The following is an 18,153-nucleotide window of genomic DNA, read 5'->3' as shown; positions in this document are numbered from 1 at the left end:
AAGTTTGCACCACCAGCTCACCTCTCATATGTCCCTGATTGCTGAAGCTGCCTCCAGTATCCTGAGAGATACAGCACCCATCTGAGATGTGTGCATTCCCCTAAAAATCCTACCTCATCACTTCATCCATTTGAGATCTTCTATAATCCCTTGTATTTTCACACTAGGTTTCAGCTTGAATGCATGCAATGCTCCTTTGCCATTCTTCCTTTCATCCCATCCTTATGCTCTTTGTGGCTGGTATATTCGTACATCACTAAATACTGGACATTTTCTTTTTTGGCATTGTATTATGTGATTGATAAAATCTTTCTTTTAACTTTAATTTATCATTCTGAATTTGTGTGGGGTTTTATTAACACTGCTGTGATGCTTAGGGAAAGGTGTTTTATTAAATAAAAGAACCTTATTGTAAACCTGAGATTAATAAGACAGTGTCTGTGAGTATGCGCACACACAGATGTGTGTGTCATCGGAGTATTTATCATTTAATAAGCAGTAAAATTGTGGAGTTAACAAAGCTTTTAAATTAGACTTTCTAGTACCTTACCCCCTCTTGTATGAGAGAATTCATTTTTCCAGGGGATGCTTTGGTTGAGAAGTGAATAAAGGAGCTGAAGGCAGTGGGAGTTCAGAGGCCGGGTCATGGTATGAAAAAGTGCAGTGCAGACAGAGTATGACCTTACCCACAGTATGCAGCTTCTTGTCAGAGTTCAGATAACGCTGTCATGAGCTGTGGAATCACTTCTGGCACAGAAGCAGAGCTGCCTTTGCCATCCCCTTTCCGGAGGCGCAATGCCATGATGGTCCCAGCTCACTCCGGTGGACACATTCGTGAGCTGTGAAATAGATAACCACCAAAAAGTAGGGAAAAAACCCTATGTTGTGGGTTTCTTCATATGTACCACAGGAACTTTGTCCCCCTCTACAATTTGTAGAAGTTCTGATTGGGCTGGGCCAGCCCTGTTGGCAGATCCTCTGGTGTTGACCAACCAGGTGGCCTTTGGTAAGTGTGTATCCCAATGCTTGAAAGTTCCCCCACCCATTGCTCTCAGTGTCGTTTTTAACAGCCCATTGTACCTTTTGATTTTCCCAGAGGCTGGTGTATGGTAGGGGATGTGATATACCCACTCAATGCCATCCTCTTTGGTCTATAAGGTTATTCCGGAAATGAGTCCCATTGTCTGACTCAGTTCTCTCTGGGGTGCCGTGTCACCACAAGATCTGTTTCTCAGGGCCCAGGATAGTGTTCCGGGCAGTGGCATGGGGCACAGCATATGTTTTCAGCCATCCGGTGGTTGCTTCCACCATGGTAAGCACATGGCGCTTGCCTTGGCGGGTTGGTGGCAGTGTGATACCGAACAGAAGCACCTCTGTCAATGGAAGCTGTTTTATTGCTCTCTCCGCTGATGGGAAGGAAGGAACATATTTTTTTCCTGCAGTTGCTGCTGAAGCACTGAAGCTTTTACAATAACGAATGTGTTACAGCTATGCCATCACATTGGAAACACTGGGAATTACGTGTTTCCATCTCACTGCGGTGAGCAACGTTAGAGGTGGCTTTGCCATTTAAATGCACTGTTGAAATGGAATCTCTCATGTGGGCCTCTGATCTGATTTTCTCATTTATGTGGGATCTGATTGCTCCTGGTTTTGTTGGGGGTTTTTTAACATTTCCCCCCCCTTCTAGGATTTAAACCTAATTTGGCTCACAAGGATTTGGCCTGTTACAGAATACTTCTGTCAGCCTCCCATGTTGACTGTAAGAGAAAATACGAAAGGAAAAGCTAAATATGAAACAGAAATTACATTCACTAATAAGGACATTTCTGTTTTTCAATTACCCAGTGCTTTATGAATGTAGTAATGAGCAGCAACCCTTTGTGTGAGGAAAACTAAAGGCTAACAATAGTTTCTCCCTCATGTTCTATTATACAAGGTGGCAAGAGATAATGGAAGTGCATTTCCATAATATATTCCAGTTGCAAGTTGCTGATGGATCCCTGTATGTGATGGGTTGTCAATTTAGCAGGTTAATATCTGTCAGTTAAGTCCTGGAATCAAGGTAAAGTTGAAATTCAGATCTCTGTTATTCTAGCAACTCAGAAGAATTATAGTATTAAACCAATTACAGCACCTCAAGAATGTTTATATGAGAGACCTAGTAGACCTGATTCTTGCTTTTGGAGATTTCAAAGGATGTTTGACATTTTACACAGGCTTGTAACATCAGCACAGGAAAGGAGCAGCCCTTGAGAGCCTAAGCTGTGTTCTGAGAGCAGGAACAATCCAGCGTCCAGTCGGTCTGTCCTCACAGCAAAGTCCCTCCACTTGGCTTTGCAAAAAACTTTTCCTGCATAACATTGTGCCTCGGTTTGTTTCTTCACACCCTTCAGGCTCTCTGACGTGCCCTCAGATCTGCTTGCTCCTTGCACCCCAGCTCACGTCTGTAATTACACCTTAAACCCTAAGGAAGAGAGTGTAATGTGTAGTTTTGCCCTGAGTCACACTGATTTTGTTGTATCCCTCCCTGGTTCTTGGCACATCACTCTGTCCATATTTCAGGAGAGGATCTTTGCTTTCATACCACCTGGGAAGTGCTCTGCATACCCTGAGCACGACACAAGTAGGCATCAATAGTAAATTCTGCTGATCCAAATAAAATGGTTATCGTTGAGGCCAGTTTTAAAGATGAGCAGGTTTTTTGTGGAGTGGGCAGATATTCCAAAGTAAAGAGACATCCTAGGGAGATGTACACACATGCAAGCTCAGATGCCCTCCTCTGTTTTATTCAGGTTTGTTTTCCAGTCACATTGACATACAGTGTCTTTTGGAAGATCTTTAATGGGTGATTTTTATGGCTGGCTCTGTAAGGGTTTTTCTTTAAGAGCCAGGTTGCTTGGGGTGCTCAGGAATTTGGATCAGTTCTGCTGAACTTCTCTTTATTGCACTGAATATTTTATTTTAATTTTTTCATACTGGACTAAAATTCTCCTTATTTACCAAGACTGTGTTAAGGATTGAAACATGGGGAGTATTTTAAGTATCAAAATGCTTCGTGGGCATCGAACTGTGTGAGCAGAACGAGCTGGAGAGCTGCCACGTAATGTTGCTGTCAATTTTGGGAGTATAATGTTCTTAGTGATGTTTTCAATGAAAACACATTAGCAAAATTTCCACTGGTTTTCAGAAGGCAGAAGCTAATGTTCCTGAAAATGCTTAAAAACTGACAGAAATGTCTGTTTTAACCAAGGAATCTTGCCCGTAAGATTATTATTTTCCCATAAAATGGGTGCTATCCACCAATCTCTGTAAAAATACCTTCAAAAATGTGATAGACAATAATATCTGGGGTTTTTTTACTAACATTTGTAATCTGATTAACTTCTTAGTGTGTGTAAAGATTGCACTTGTATGTGGAAAATAAACCAAAGCATCTTACAAGATGCATTTTTATTTGTACTCTTTTTCTTTTCATTTTCCAGAAAGTTCAGCAGTATATAGTCATTGTTCAAGCCACAGATATGGAAGGAAATCTCAACTACGGTCTCTCAAACACGGCAACAGCAATCATTACAGTGACAGATGTGAATGACAACCCACCCGAATTCACTACAAGCACTGTAAGTATTGATACATCAGTACCATGATGCATGGACACATATGCTTGTAATTCATGGACGTTTATATCCTTCATCTCTCTTAGCTGGTTTGGCAGATAGGAAGAATGTGATAGATAACCATGGAACGAAGACTTTCAGGCAGAAAAAGGGGAGAAAAAAGATAAGAATGATTCATGAACTAGCAAAACAATTTGGTGACCAGTTTTGCTAAGGTACTAAAGAAGCTGAAGTAACGTGGTAAACAGGGGATGTCTGAATACACCAAAGAGGATACAGTTGTTACACAACAACTGGCTATAGGCATATCAGAGTTATTATTACTTGTAGTGAAATCCTGAGCAGTAAGAGATATTTTAGGTTTACTATCTTGAATATGATTTCAAGGAAGCAGTAAATATTCTATATGGTAACAGGTATCCAGTAAAATCTGTACTTCATTGACAGCTCTAACAGATGTATTTGTGTGTGCTGGCAGTAAATGCATAAGCATTCTTCAGTACATCTGGTTTTAATCAGTTAAAGGTCTTTCTTATATTAGCACAGTATTTCCTTATTATGTCCTCATCTGCTCCCAGTTGCTATTACTGGGGGACAGTGGGGAAAAAATAGATTGCAAATGACAGCTTTTTAAAGCTGGTTGAGGTAAAAATGAAGAGTTGGAAGTTGAAATGATGGGCTCTGGTTCTTTCCAGCCTTCTGATAAGACACAGAACATCTGAAATGTGCATAGCATGTAGACCTCTACTGCTCTCAGGTTTCTAAAGTTTCTAATAAATGAGAAATCCACTGTCTATATTCATATGAGGGTCTACAAGGAGCAGTAAATGATGTATCTTAAACTGATACAAAATCTTTAAAAATACAGAAAGTCTGACTGCGTTGTGCTCAAGTCACTGAGCATCCTTTGAGGAATCCTTTTATTATTTGTATTATTCTGAATTTTCATTCCACCTTAGAGGGTCTGCAAATATTTATTAACGAAGTACTGAAGTCTCCCCTTAGCCATACCCTTACAAAGTATAAATACGTAGCGGAACTCAAGGCAGTCATGCAGAGCCCAGTTTATGCCACTGTGGACTCAGGTGTGCTCCGTGCCAGCTGTGGAATCTGGGTCCTTCCCTCCCATCGCTATCGGGTCCTGTGCTCATGGATGCGATGTGCTCAGCTCCTGAGCAGTGCCAGAATTTTCTAAGTGACTAGATTCCACTAAATTCTTCCTGAACCAGAGAAAAACAGGGACCCGGCTGTTTTTCAGATCTAGGTATCAATCTGCAGCCTGTGTATAGGGTGAGTTGGAACAGCAGCACATGTACTTTATACCTGTCATAGTGAACACACTGAGCTTTGTGTTGCAAAGTTATTGAATAGCTTCTTAAGTATGATGCATACCGTTGTGAAGAGCCATAAAAATCTGATAGAAGTCTTGGGGCGTGTGGTCATTTCTCCTTCCAGCATGGGATTGTTCTCTGGAAAGTTTTGTAGCTTCCAGTGTTAGAGTTTTGTGTCTCTCAGGCCATGGGACTCTTCACCACAGCAATAAGCATACTCCAGATCCCTCGTGTTTGCAGGGGGACCTTATTCTGCCAGGTAAATAGTACTTTAACTTCCATTTGAGTGAAAAAGGAATGACATCTAGTGGCCGTATCATTCAAGCACAGGTTGTTCCAGATGACCCAGGTTGCCTGATCCTTTCCAAGCACAAGCTGAGGCTTTGGGTAGCAGGATGAGCTGTGTCAGGGGTAGTCACACCTGCACATCAGTACCTTCTGGTAGGCAGTGTCCCTTCCGATGTGGTGAATTATAATGCCTTTCCAAAACACTTTCCAAAGCTGAATCTGATGCAGGTGAGATAATGGAAATTTGCTTTCAGGTGAATCCCGAGTATTTAATGTCTCTGAGTGTTACATGTGGAAGGAATAAAAAATATTAAGAGAATTACCCATAGGATTGTGTTAAATGGATTAGAAAATGCTACTTTTCCTCTAAGCAGGGTTGATGTGTAGCATTATTTATCTAATTTCAATCACTGAGGATTTTTCGAGAACCAAAGGGCTTTATACAGTAGAACATGAGACTTTATAAAGATTTGAAAACCAGTGGTGTTTTACAGTTATATTTTCTGATTCTGCAGAAACAAATATCTTTGATATATTCCCGGGTATAGGCAGGATGAATTTCACACAAGTATGAAAGTATAATATGGTTTTCCCCTGACTGACAGAGAGAACAGCATCAGGCTGTCTCTATAAACCTGAGCTGGATCTCCTCACTGTCCTCAAATAGGCTGATCTGCATTTTAACACCTCTAAAAACCAGCAGAAATCTCTTTGCAGGAAATCCACAGCTCCTCGGAGGGTAAGAAAGCCCATGGTCTCTTTTAAGACTGGGGACTGTTTGGAGAGATATGGGATATTTATATTTTGAATACTTTTGTATTGAGATGGTGTTGTAAAAACAAAATAGGCTGAATAACTGAAACTGCAGTTTGTTCTTGGAAAGCTGCCAGACGAAAGGAACTCAAGGAACTGTATTCAGCATAGTAGACACATACAAAGGCCCACCCTGTAGAGCTCCTAAATTACCTGTCATTCACTCAGGGTGGTTTTAGACTTAATCATTTCTGGGTAAGAATGTAGCTCAGGCGGACACTGCATCATGCTGGTGTCACAGCTCATGTATTCAGCAGCAGGAATTAATGTTGTTGCATAAAATTTAACAACAGGATGGGAGAGAAGAAAACAGCCACTGGGATGGTCAAGGAAGTCAGGTCACGTCTGCAGCTGAGCACACTGTGCAGGGGGAGAAGAGATCTGCATGCACAGACCATGTGAAAGTTTAGACACAGGCATGCAAGTGCCAGGATGCCACATTCACAGGGTAACCAGTGGAGGTGTGTTAGCTAAAGGACATCCAAAATACTAGATGGGCTGTGATCAAGTGTAGTGCTAGATAACAAGTGGAAAAAGAGCAATAAAGTGACACAGAAGATCCTTAAGTGTACAAATAGAAGATACTCCAGTAAAACTCCAGAAAGATTGCTTGCTTACGTGAAAATAGATTGATGTGGATTTCACACCCTCTAGAACATCACTGGAAAGGCTGGAGGAAGATCCTGCACAACAGCAGGGGAAGAAGCAGCCCCAACTGAAATTATACTGGGAGGTGGGAGGAATCACAGTCTCAAAGTGAAAGCAATTTTAAACTAAAGCCAGCTGTTAACTTGAGTGCAGTCTTCATCAGCAAGAGGCATTGACCAGTCCAGGAAGTCACAACCAGGACTACCTGCATTGAACTGTGAGGTGCTGGGGCACGGTGAGGGTGATCTCCTGTAGTCCTTTCCAGCTCTGTTTATTGTGATGGTGAATGTTTTCTTACCTGTGATGCTTTCTGGCCATGCTGAGAAGCATTAGAGAGCTAACAGTGAGGAAATCTCTCATGAAAGACAATCCCAGATCAGGAAGCAATCAAATCTGCACCAGGAGAGTGGAGCATCCCGTGAAACACTGTTAGCATCATAGGCTGCTATTCTGGGCAATTGCAATGATTTAGTGCAGGCCCATGACCCAGGGAACACTGTTCTGGATACCTAAGGGATTTCAAGGTGCTCTTTGTGTTGTGTTCTTCATGTGACGTTGTTGCTTACTGGTGTAACATAGTGACATTTTGACAGGGCTGTGTTACAACAGCTTTGTAGGAAGCTTTACTGGGGAAACCGGCTCCATTCCCGTTACAAGATAATGGAACAGGTATCAGTGTGTCCTCCCTTATACAGAGCCCTTGTTCCTCGTAACAGGGTCATGCCCTCTGATGTGTTTTAATTGTGTAGAAATTCCTCAGCCTCCCTTCAAGTATTTATCTCTCATGTGCAGGCGAGTTGCATTCTCTCCGTTTAATACAGATCCGTAGCTGAGCCTCTGGCCAGATGCTCATCTCAGATACAGGGGGGTGCAGTGAAATTAGTATTTCAGAGATTAAAAATCAGCTGAGACAATGCTGGATAGTGTTGAGTGAGATTTTGTGTAATGTGGGAGCCTCTGCTCACAGAAGGAATGCCTTTAATTCTAGTGAACTCGTATCAGGTAGGATGCTTTTTCCAGGCTGACCCATGATACTGTTAATGGCCATCCAGGGGTTTCCACTTTACCTGAGGAAATTCATAATCAGAGGGGAGGAGAAGTGAAAGAAATCCATGCCTACACTTGACTCATACAAAGTCTATTTTTATCGTATTCAATCAGGAACAATCAGGCGCCGAGAGGAGACGCAGATGAATTTGCATGATCAGACTTCTGTGTCTTAAATGTTAATTAAAAGTTATTTTAAATTTGCCTACTGTGCAGAACTTGTTTTTATAGTAGCCTGTGTAAGGGAAATATTATTTCACAGGGCTAAAGTGCTTGTGATTAGTTGAGGTTGTGGGTTCTTGGGAAACCTGCCTGGCAATCAACATCTCCTTTAAAAAAAAACAGAAAAGGAAAGAAAGGAAGGGGAAAAAAGAATCTGGGCTATTGAAGTTCTTTAAGCTCCTGAGCCTTAGGAGGTCTTATTTAAAGCTACTTTAAAATTTGCCCTTTGGCACTGCTTTGAGAATCTCCTCTTCCAAGGCTGAATCCAGTGGAGTATGTTTTAAAGAGGCAGCTCTAGGACTGCATCCCCTTCTCCACCACGCTGCTTTGCGGGCTAATCTGGGCCCTGAATTACATTAGGAACAGCTCAAAAGGTTTAGGAATGGACTATTGGGCAGGACTGGATGCTTCCCAGCTCACAGTGCCCAGGCAGCATTGACTCTTGCTGGCCTGGCAAAAGCAGTCTGATCAAAGGCTGGCTGTGAGCTCAAAGCAGAGCACCTGGTACAGAATAGCACCCTGTGTATATAGAGGCTCATATTCTATCAGAAGAGCATGTATAGCTGGGTACGGTTAATCTAGTTACAGTGGATTTCACTAGTCATTGGAGGAGCAAGTACTTGTTGCAGGTACATTAGAAAAATCAGTTCTTGCCACTTTTTAACTGGTCTGTTTAATTGTGTCAGATCAGACTCGTCTCTGGCTCCTACAGTAACTCTATGAGTTAATAACCAGGCTTGTACTAGGCTGAATCAGTCAGCAGTAAAATCTGCAGTTGAAGAGCTTGTTGCTTCATGGGCAAAATGCCATGGAGACCCAGGTTAAATGGGCTTTTTGGTTTTGGTGTTGCACTGCCAAAAATGCCTGACCTTTGTCTGGCAGGTATTCTGACTGCACTGAGTACTATTGAAAATGCTGGTGAGCCCATGCTGAGAAATGCTTTGAAATTTGAAAGTGAAGCAGGCTCTCAGTGCAGTACTGCCATGCTAGCTCTGGCCCTTACCATAGGTCTTTTTTCTCTCGTTTTGATGTTTCTTTCCCATCTCCAGCCTGATATGCTAGTGTGTATTGTTTGGTGAAGCTGAACAAGCCAAGCTCCTCCAGCCCCTTGTTACATTACAGCTTTCTGTTCCCCTCCTCATCTTGCTGACCCTGCTGTGCTCCAGGCTCTGCTCAGATATCTTTCTTCTGACCCAATTTGTATATAGTAATTCAGATGAGATTTTTTCAGTGTCTTGAACAAGAACACTAATATTTCCTAGAATCAAATGTGCCTTTTTCACAGCTGTGACATAATGCTGGCTGAGTCCTCCTGCTCTGTGAATTCGCCAAGATTCTGGAAGAGCAAACAAGCATAAATCAAAATTGTACTCCTTGTTCTGTGTGCATTTCTTATGATGTCAATTGTTTGAGGACAAAAATATAGCTGTGCATTACCTAATGCAAGAGCAAAGCTATCCAGGGCTGCAGAAATAGCTGGTGTGAGCTGTAAGAATGTGACTTTGCAAGTGGCAAGCTTGGCCTGAAGCTTCACCTCATCTTCGGCCCCAGAGCTGAATCCTGCTGAGCTCTGGTTTTAATGGAGAGTTCAAAAATAGCAAAGTAGCAGAGAAAACCCTCAGCTTTTCCTTCACGCTGCAAGATACCGACTTCCAAATGAGTGCGATGCAAAGATGTAAATAGGTCTAGTTTGGAGAAAGGATGTTTAATGGAGGTAGGAAACCAAAACTGGAAACCACGTCAGCCTGCCAGCAGTTTGGGGTTTCCTAAGCACATTTATAGTCAGATGTATCCAGAAGTATTCAGTACATGTGAGCATTATGAGAAATCCCTTTTACATGCATGCTCATGTTTTGCAAATTAATCTTAACGCTGTGAAAGGGAGAATCCAGCAGGAACAGGATTTCAGTGGGATTTCCTGCAGACAGCAAAAAAGGACCACAGCCTAGAAAGGGCTTCCTGAAAAGTGGTCTTACCACGCTGACCCAGGAAAAAAACAGTAGGAGTGGGTAGCTAACCATCTCCCAAAACCAGGACACATGTCCAGACCTGGAAAAATCAAGGTCTTAAATTTTGAGCCCAATTTCTGTATGTAGTTGCCCATTCAGATCTCACAGTCCCCATCATTACATCTGTGCCATTCAGAAAGTCTACAGTGGCATTTGAACATAGATTAGCCTGGATGCTGCGATATTATAAAATCATCAAAATTATGCCCTTTGCATAATTTAGAGGCATTTGTCATAAGAGGCAGAAATCGAGTTGAACAGCGCAGGTCAGAGCTGGCAAGGGGAAAGACCTAATATTGTGGTGAGCAAATGTACAGGACTGGGCTCCTCTACAGATGCAAACAAACTCGGGAGCTCTGAACAGTCCTGAAGACAGGCTTTATCGTTAGAAATCAATTGTGCTTTCATGGGAAATCCCAGGTGACTGTGTCCACTTGCAATTTTCCAAGCTCAGGCAAACTACACAGAGAAGCTTGGGTTGTTACAGAGCTGTCATCGTGTAACTGAAATAAATTGTTATATTCGAGTGAATCACATCTCCCCAGTAGCATTTGGGTACATGAGCATCTACTTTATAATGTGTGTATTTCAATTAAATGTATAGTTGGTGAAGTCTTAAAAACTACAAATCAGTTTAGTGTTTCTAAATAAGAACTGGATGTTTATAAATTGAAGTGGGCTTTCTGCCTCTCACTGCAGCTCCTGATGAAAAGCTTTGTCATGAGCAATGAATTAGACGAAGGATGTTAGGTCAAGAGGTAGCATTAACAAACAGAGGGAGCACAAGCAGAAACTATTCTTTCTTCTCATCCTGTTGCAGCTTTGCCCAGAACTTGCCATGCAAATGCCAGGAGCTTTACTGCCCCAGACATAGCCATGGTTAGGGAAGTATTTATGTCTTGATAGAGGTTACTTACATCTTGTCGACCTTCTGAATCAAACTGACCTTTGGAAATGGATCTCTACCTAAGTGCAAAGCCTGCCCAGCAGAGCTTAAGAACTGTGCTGCCCACACAGTTTTGATTCTGGTAAGGAATGAGTGAGATCCCAGTTTGGGGAGCAGATCTTCTGTGAGCAGTTTGGCTCTTCCCAAGCACAGCATCTTTAAGTGCCTGGAGGCCCTTTCAATGCAGTGCTATGGAAAACAAGACACGCTGCATGCTCTCCTGTGGATACTCAACTTTTGCTCTTTATTTTGTCACCTCTTTCATCTGAAATGAAAGATATTTCTCAGTTTATGGGAAAACAAAAATTCCTCATGTCTTAATAAAAAGAGCATCAGCCCCTTCTGTGATCTCTGTTAAGTCTTTACACCAGTGTAGCACACGACAGAAAGGATGAAACGCCTTTGAGACTACTTAGTGTAGTCTGCAAGATGGATAGAGAGATATAAAGATGTATACCTACAACTACACAAATATAGATAAGCATATAGCTAGATTCAAAGCATAGATAGATACTGATATAAGGCAGGCAGTCATCAATAATATCCAAGTCTCTACTCCCACATAAATTGTGGCTTATATGAATTATTCCATTACATAGTGTGGGTATATATGCATTCATATAATAAAATGTGGTCTCCTTGATATAAGTCTCTTACTAATAGACCCCATTAATCAAAACCTACATTTACAGTGGCTTTTGTTTTCTTTATTTCCTTTCAGAGCATTCATTTTCAAATTATCGCCAAGTTGATCATGTACAGTGCTTTAAACCTCCTGCCATTCGGTGGAACAGTTCTGGTTCCTCACCATCACACTGAGCATTAGTTATTAAGGCACAGTTCAAGGCTCTGCTTAGCCTGATTCTGTCCTGAACCTAATTGGAATCAGCTAGATTCTTCCTTGTAAATGGGTCAGTCACACAGAAAAGACATCAGATGTAATCTTGAGATTGGGAAAAAATAAAAAATAAAAATAAAAAGAGAGAAAAGGGGGGAAAAAAAAGGATAATTTTGTTTCTCTTCATTGCTACCTGCCTGGTGGTTAAAAGAAGGATTAAAATGAGGTCATTAAACTTTCCTTGGAGACAAAACCCAGACCTCAGTGGTAAGATGATTAATCAAATATAAAAGTGAAGCTACTCTGAATGAATAACTCATTTTTATAAAATATCTAATTACTGAAATGTCGTCTGCAGCAGAAAAAGAAGGGGGGGAAATTAATTGCAATAACAATTCAAGAAGATAAAGTTTTTCTGAATTAGGTCTACACAAGAAGCTAAATTGAGTTGATTAAGTAATTTTGGTTTCAGGAACACCCTTGATGGAAGTTAGAAGTAATGAATTTTTCAGACTTTAGAGTTTAAAATTGCCAAAGACCGGTGATTTACAAAATGGGACTGATAGTTTCATTACAGTTTTCAGTTTTCTGTCACAAAAAAAAAAAAGAAAGGGAATAGGAAAAAATACTCTATTGGTGTCTCTCAGATTGGACACGTGTACTGATCAATGTAAAATCAAGAGTAATATAATCTCTTCTCTCCATGCTAGAGAGCACAATCTCGGCCTGTTAGAGCTACAGCATCACAAAAGAGGTAGAGCCCACACCGCTGCTGATGCCCAGCTTCTCAGTACCTAAGTAGCTGAAATCCAGGAGTTAAGAGCACAACCTCTGCCTGTGTACCTTATAAATTATAAGCCCACCATAATGTACAGCAGGATGCTTTCCTTTCTTTACAGCGCTTTCAGGTAGCTGTTGTTGATGGCACTGAGAGGCATGTGTCTATCCATCATCAGCATCATAGTGATAGGTGATGATTTGTTATGACATTTGATTGTCCAGCCTGCTGTTTTGCTAATTTATGCAGTCAGGTTCGTATTACCAAAACACAGATGATACCTGTACAATGCTGAGGCCACCCCTGTCCCATGTGGTATGACGACACCTATCAGCTATCACTTGCTATAACCCATTAGTCATCAGATGTTTCATTTGCAACATCTGGCAGTGCTGTATCTCCTGGTGCGATGTCTCATTTAGCAGGGACTTCTCTCCTTCTTCTACTTCCCTGTTTAATATGTATGAGATCTGGAGGGAGAAGCTGTAGACCACATCATCAGACTGTGCCTTCAGTAGTGCTGTGGCGGAATTGTCTAGAGAGAGGGAGGTGCCAGGGCATGTGAGATACATGTGTGCAATGAGGTGTGACACAGCCAGGTGTCGCTGATAAAATCTGTGTAGTCAAAAGAAGTAAACATCTACAGAGAAATATCCTTCCTACTCTGGGATGTGCTGTGATGGAGACCACTATGGTCTCTGCCACCTGATACATGTGTGTGGTTAGACACCATTCCCATAATCCCTGGTGTGTCAGTCAAGATAAAATTTCAAGGAGAAATCAGACACTAAAGCGCCTGTATCTCATGTATCTACCCATGCCATCATTTCTTATCTAGCATTTATCCACCTGTAGCATTTCTCTCAATTTTTAATGATTTTTTATAGATTGTGGGCCTCTTCCTACTTTGGGATATCTATTAAATATCCTAATTATCCTCTTGAGGCCAGACCTGGCCTTGGAGGGCCCTGTTCCGTTGCTTGACTGTGGGCATCTAGCACCATCTAGGACATCCACACAACGCTGGCAGGTACATCTCCACATCTGCCAGGCAAATACACATTTGTAGTGGATTATTTCTTTATCTTAAAATTACACAGCATCTTGGGCACTGATGTGGGGCTGAGACATTTAAATGCATTTTGTAACTCCACTATAGGAAGGCACTGAAATAAATCCCCTTCTGCAGTTGGCTAACTTCCTTGGGTCGGCAGGTTTTTAATTCTTCAATATTCTGTTGCCTTAAAAGTTGCTTCCAGGGGATGTCATTTTAAGAGGATATATATCTGGAATTTCATTAAGCACATTTCACTTATGAAATCTTCAGTGACATGCTGGGGGGGAGGGAGGGAAGAGATTTAGCAAAGGATTTGGTAGTGCTGTGAGTTTTCTCTTATCAAGTATTTCAAACTGTCCAGGATGTCTTAGCACTTCCCAGTTGTAGAAGAAAGGGTCAGAACACAGAAAACAGCCAGAGCTAAAATCATAGAGAATGGTTAAAAGGTTTCTGAAAGGGGTTTTGAGTATGGTAGAGTTTTTCAAACCATTCAGCTTAATGCAGTAGTATGTTTTAATTGCCAAAAAAATAACAGAGAAGAAATAAGAATGTTTCCCTTCCTAAACTTACAAGTATATAGGGGCTCCTTCACTTTAACCTGGTCTTCTCCCATTTCTCACTGCATTTCTCTTCTCTGCTACATGCGCTTTGACTTTCTTGCTGTAAACAGAATTTCAGCGAAAAGCCTCTTTCTCATGGCAAGTCTGATGAATTGCACAGCATTTAATTTAGTCTTCATTCTGTGCTATGAATTAGTCTTCATTCTGTGCCCTGCAGGCAGGGATGCATTTTTCTGTAGTACCAGAGTTTGGTCTGGTTGAAGATGTCCCTGCTCATGACTAGATGACCTTTAAAGGTCCCTTCCAACCCAAAGTATTCTACAATTCTGTGATTCTGGGGAGTACATCAGAAGGTGGGATTGGAAGGGCAGGTTTCCTCTCTGCTTACTTTGGAGCAGTGCTGCAGCTGAATCATCTGGGTTTATCTTTTCAGCAATCCCTGCAATGTGGAGACATGTCCCGCACTTCTTATTCCCTTCCCATAGAAACCACAGCACAGGGGTGCAGGTGGGAACACACAGATCTTCCTTTGGTCTCACCCCACCAATGAACATTGCCATTACATTTTATATTGCAGTAAGGAGATGAAAATTGACCATCAAGGCACCAGCTCAGAAAATATCATCTTTAAACCATGGTAGCAGCACTTTTAGAATAAAACATGCTTCATGACTTTCTCCTACAAAGATGCTCTGTCTAGTCAATATAAACAATAACACTGTTTATGATCAGACCCTGAGGGTTTTTCAGCACCTGATTATTGTGTTCAAATCTAGTCATAAAGAAAAAAATCCCCTTGTGTGCTAATTCTGAGACTAATCTGGAAACAACAGAGATTTCAGTTGCAGGGCAGAGGTTTGAGCAGGAGTCAGTGAGCAGACTGGCTGAGCTGTGCTTCATGGGAAGCTTGTTAAAATTCTTAATACCAGGATTATAGCATACAAAAAAAAAATCAGTTTCAGTGCTCTTAAAATTCCCCCTTTCCCAAATATGTGTTTTCAGATCCCAAAGGCACATGAACAGCTTTTCTATGCCTTAAAATCGGGGGGGGGGAGGGTGGGGGGGGGAGGAATTAAATTAAAAACTCATTATGAGGAATGGGCAGTTAATAAGAAAATCCTAAACCAGAATTATCAGCTTAAGGCCCTTCTTTATGAAATGTTATTACAGGTGCCTGAATTAAAACGTCCTCTTCTATGCACATTTCACCAAGAAATACAAGAGTCAGAGCTGTGAAGTGTGTTTTGCTCGCTTAGGAGCTGAATTCTGTGTAACGGTTTTTGTCAGTCTGGTTTACACGTAAATGAGGAAAACTGTTTTCAGAGTTTTGTTCAAAACAGGGGCGTTATTTGCTACTTTGTAGTGTGAAGATGGAGAAAGCATTGTGAGGCTTGACATGCCATCAAATAAATTTCATCCACCTCTAAGGAAGGTGGTTATTTTGGAGTGCGAACAAGGCAGTCTGCATGTTGGAAAGCTCTCCTCCTGCCACGCTGAGTGATGCACGAGATGCTAGCTCTGCTTTGGCAATTTAAAGTCAACATACCTAAACCACAGTTGGCCTTTGAGATGGTGGGAGCTTCACAACCGGTTATTTTGGCCTGTTTTTCTCCAGCTGTATAAACCTGTTCGTATTCCCCAGTTGAAGCCAACGTGGTGCAGAGCTTGGGGAGGAGCTGATGATCAAGCTCATCATCTCCAGTGCATGGATCTCTGCCAAGATTCCTGTCTGGAAGCTTTTCCATCTCAGTAGCTCATCAGGGATCATAGGTCTACATGGCAATGCACTAGGGAGATCAGTAGACTAATCTAGGCTGACCTAATGGATTTATCAAGTAGCACATGAATTAATGATGTTTTCAGGATCCTGCCACAAAACAGGCAGCAAAGGGCAGGACATGGTTCCAACCCCAGTTCTACAACTACATGGGCAAGTCCCTTAGCTCTGCATAGGGAAGCATAGGGCTGTCAGCCACTGTAAAGTGATAATGTATCTGTGCAAAACTGGTATGTTGTATAAATATATGTATATTATTAAGAATGAGGCTTTGTTAGTTAGCTCCAGCTGTTTTAAAATCTATGCCTCTATTTAAAAGATAGCATTACTAATTACACATGACAATCCAGTAGTCTGCAGAAAGTTATCAACTACCTTTTCCTGCTGTTCATTCTGAAGGCAAGAAACAAAGGTGTGTTAGACCAGAGAGCAAATGAAATGTTCAAAGGATTCTTGTCTAAAACTGCAAAATAAAAGGCTTTGCTATCAGATCAGAATTTTAACATAGACTGTTTCCACTGGCTCCTGACATAAAATCTTTTATTGTTGAGTATAACCATTGTTAAAGGTCACTGTTGCAAAGGCCATATTATTTAGACGAGATGAGATCCCATTTTGGATAAATTCACAATTTTAGTTCCTAACAAGGAGATAGTATCAGGATTTGAATGTACAAGAGTGCCAGGTTACAGATTAAAGGCTTTTGTGTTCTGGAAACCACACTATGCCAGATTTCATGAGTTTCAGCGAGACGTGCAAGTCCCCAAAGTCAAGTAGGTTGATTAAAGCTGTTCTTTATAGCCTTTTGAAATGAAGATAAAGTACTACTTTCCTACATGGGGTTAATGTAGAGTATTTTTTTTCTTGACAAGGCTATATGCCTTTCCAAGGGCATAATTTTAATCTCTTCTTAAACCTTTCGTATGAACATTGTAAAAAGCTCCTTTGTGTTGTAATGCATTTTTATAAAATATCTAAATTCTATGCAAAGTTCAAACCTCATTTCATAAGGTATATTTATCTGGCAATGATTATCTTGCAGCAGAATAGTGTCCTGTGTCATCAGTTCTGTGGCATCTTTTCATGCTGTCACAAGAATGTAACATCTGATAATGGAAAAAAAATAGTGCTCATTGTCAGACATGCAAACTTCTTTTTTTACCTTTAATATCCTTTTACTATTATGTGCTCTTGTCTCTGAACTCCTGGCAAGTACTCGAAGCGTCTTTGAGCCAAGGCAAAACCTGCACGTTCCTTCCTCACACCAGGGAGTTTGAAATCAGACTGTTTTCTTCTGCTGCTTCTGAAAAAAAAAAAAAAAAGGTCTTGCTTTCTTGTCCTCTGTTCCTGTTTTGTCTTCGTATTCAAAGAGTACATCTGGTAATTTAATCAAGTCTAGTCATTATTTGAGGTCTTGAAATAGCAACACAAGTCAAAACAAAGCATGAAGCCCATGGCTATGATCAGCTGCAGGAACATGATGGAGATTTTCTACACCCTGTCATAAGATCAGATTCAGAAGTGAAAAACTCCAGGTCCTGCTGTTATTTTTCAAACTCATCCAGCAGAAGTGGAATCACCACACTGAGACCATGCTGAGCATCACCCAGAGTTCCTGTAGACACTTCCAATAAACAAGTGGGTGCACCGGCTCCACCGCACTATGGAGCTGTGAGAACTGCTTTGCAGGCAGGTGACGCATTTTAGTGGCACAAACCACTGACGATGAAGGCAGAACTTCCAAAGCATCCTTTAAAAGTTGGTGAGCTAATTGCCATGTGCTTTTCTCGACTCAGCTGGGCAAGGCTGACTCCTGCCTGTCAGCAACGAGCTGGTGCCTGCAGCCCAAGCAATTCATTTCTGAATGAGCATCATGACAGCTGGGCCTCCTATCAGTGGAGCAAAACTGTGAGCTGGCACAAGTGCAGTGGCCACTTAGTAGAGAACATTTTGGGAAGCATTTGCCACATGTGATATAACTAGTCTGAAGTATAAGCATACACGGATGCGCTGTGGAGTAGATCCAAGTGAACGTGAAGTTGAAGCAGGGACACTGCAGTGCAGGGCATGTTGTGGGCATGAGATAAAAAACCCCGAGAGCTAAAAGGTTTACAGAGGGGTTGCTGCAGGTGTAATGCCATAGGCTGCCTCAGAAAAAATGAGTACTTAGTTCCTGTTGGTACTTAGAAGGTGGTACTTAGAAGGTAAAGGTCATCTAC

General features: G+C 41.5%; 1 protein-coding gene across 5 annotated transcripts in view; it reads left to right on the top strand.

Annotated features, from left to right (window-relative positions):
- Positions 1-18,153, top strand: part of LOC133224180 (cadherin-4) — a 454,909-nt gene that overhangs the window by 406,140 nt on the left and 30,616 nt on the right. For all 5 annotated transcript variants that reach the window (XM_061375491.1, XM_061375490.1, XM_061375494.1 and 2 more), the window contains one exon: positions 3,486-3,623. In XM_061375491.1, the coding sequence (XP_061231475.1) occupies positions 3,486-3,623 (138 nt within the window). The remainder of the gene's footprint in view (positions 1-3,485; positions 3,624-18,153) is intronic.

Source organism: Neopsephotus bourkii, unplaced genomic scaffold, assembly GCF_033783945.1.
Source record: "Neopsephotus bourkii isolate Nb327-2 ecotype Australia unplaced genomic scaffold, CSIRO-AGI_Nbou_v1 NB_1663, whole genome shotgun sequence".
NCBI classification, from domain to species: Eukaryota; Metazoa; Chordata; class Aves; order Psittaciformes; family Psittacidae; genus Neopsephotus; species Neopsephotus bourkii.
The sequence above is the reverse complement of the archived record's forward strand: the minus strand, read 5'-3'. Positions and strand labels throughout refer to the sequence as shown.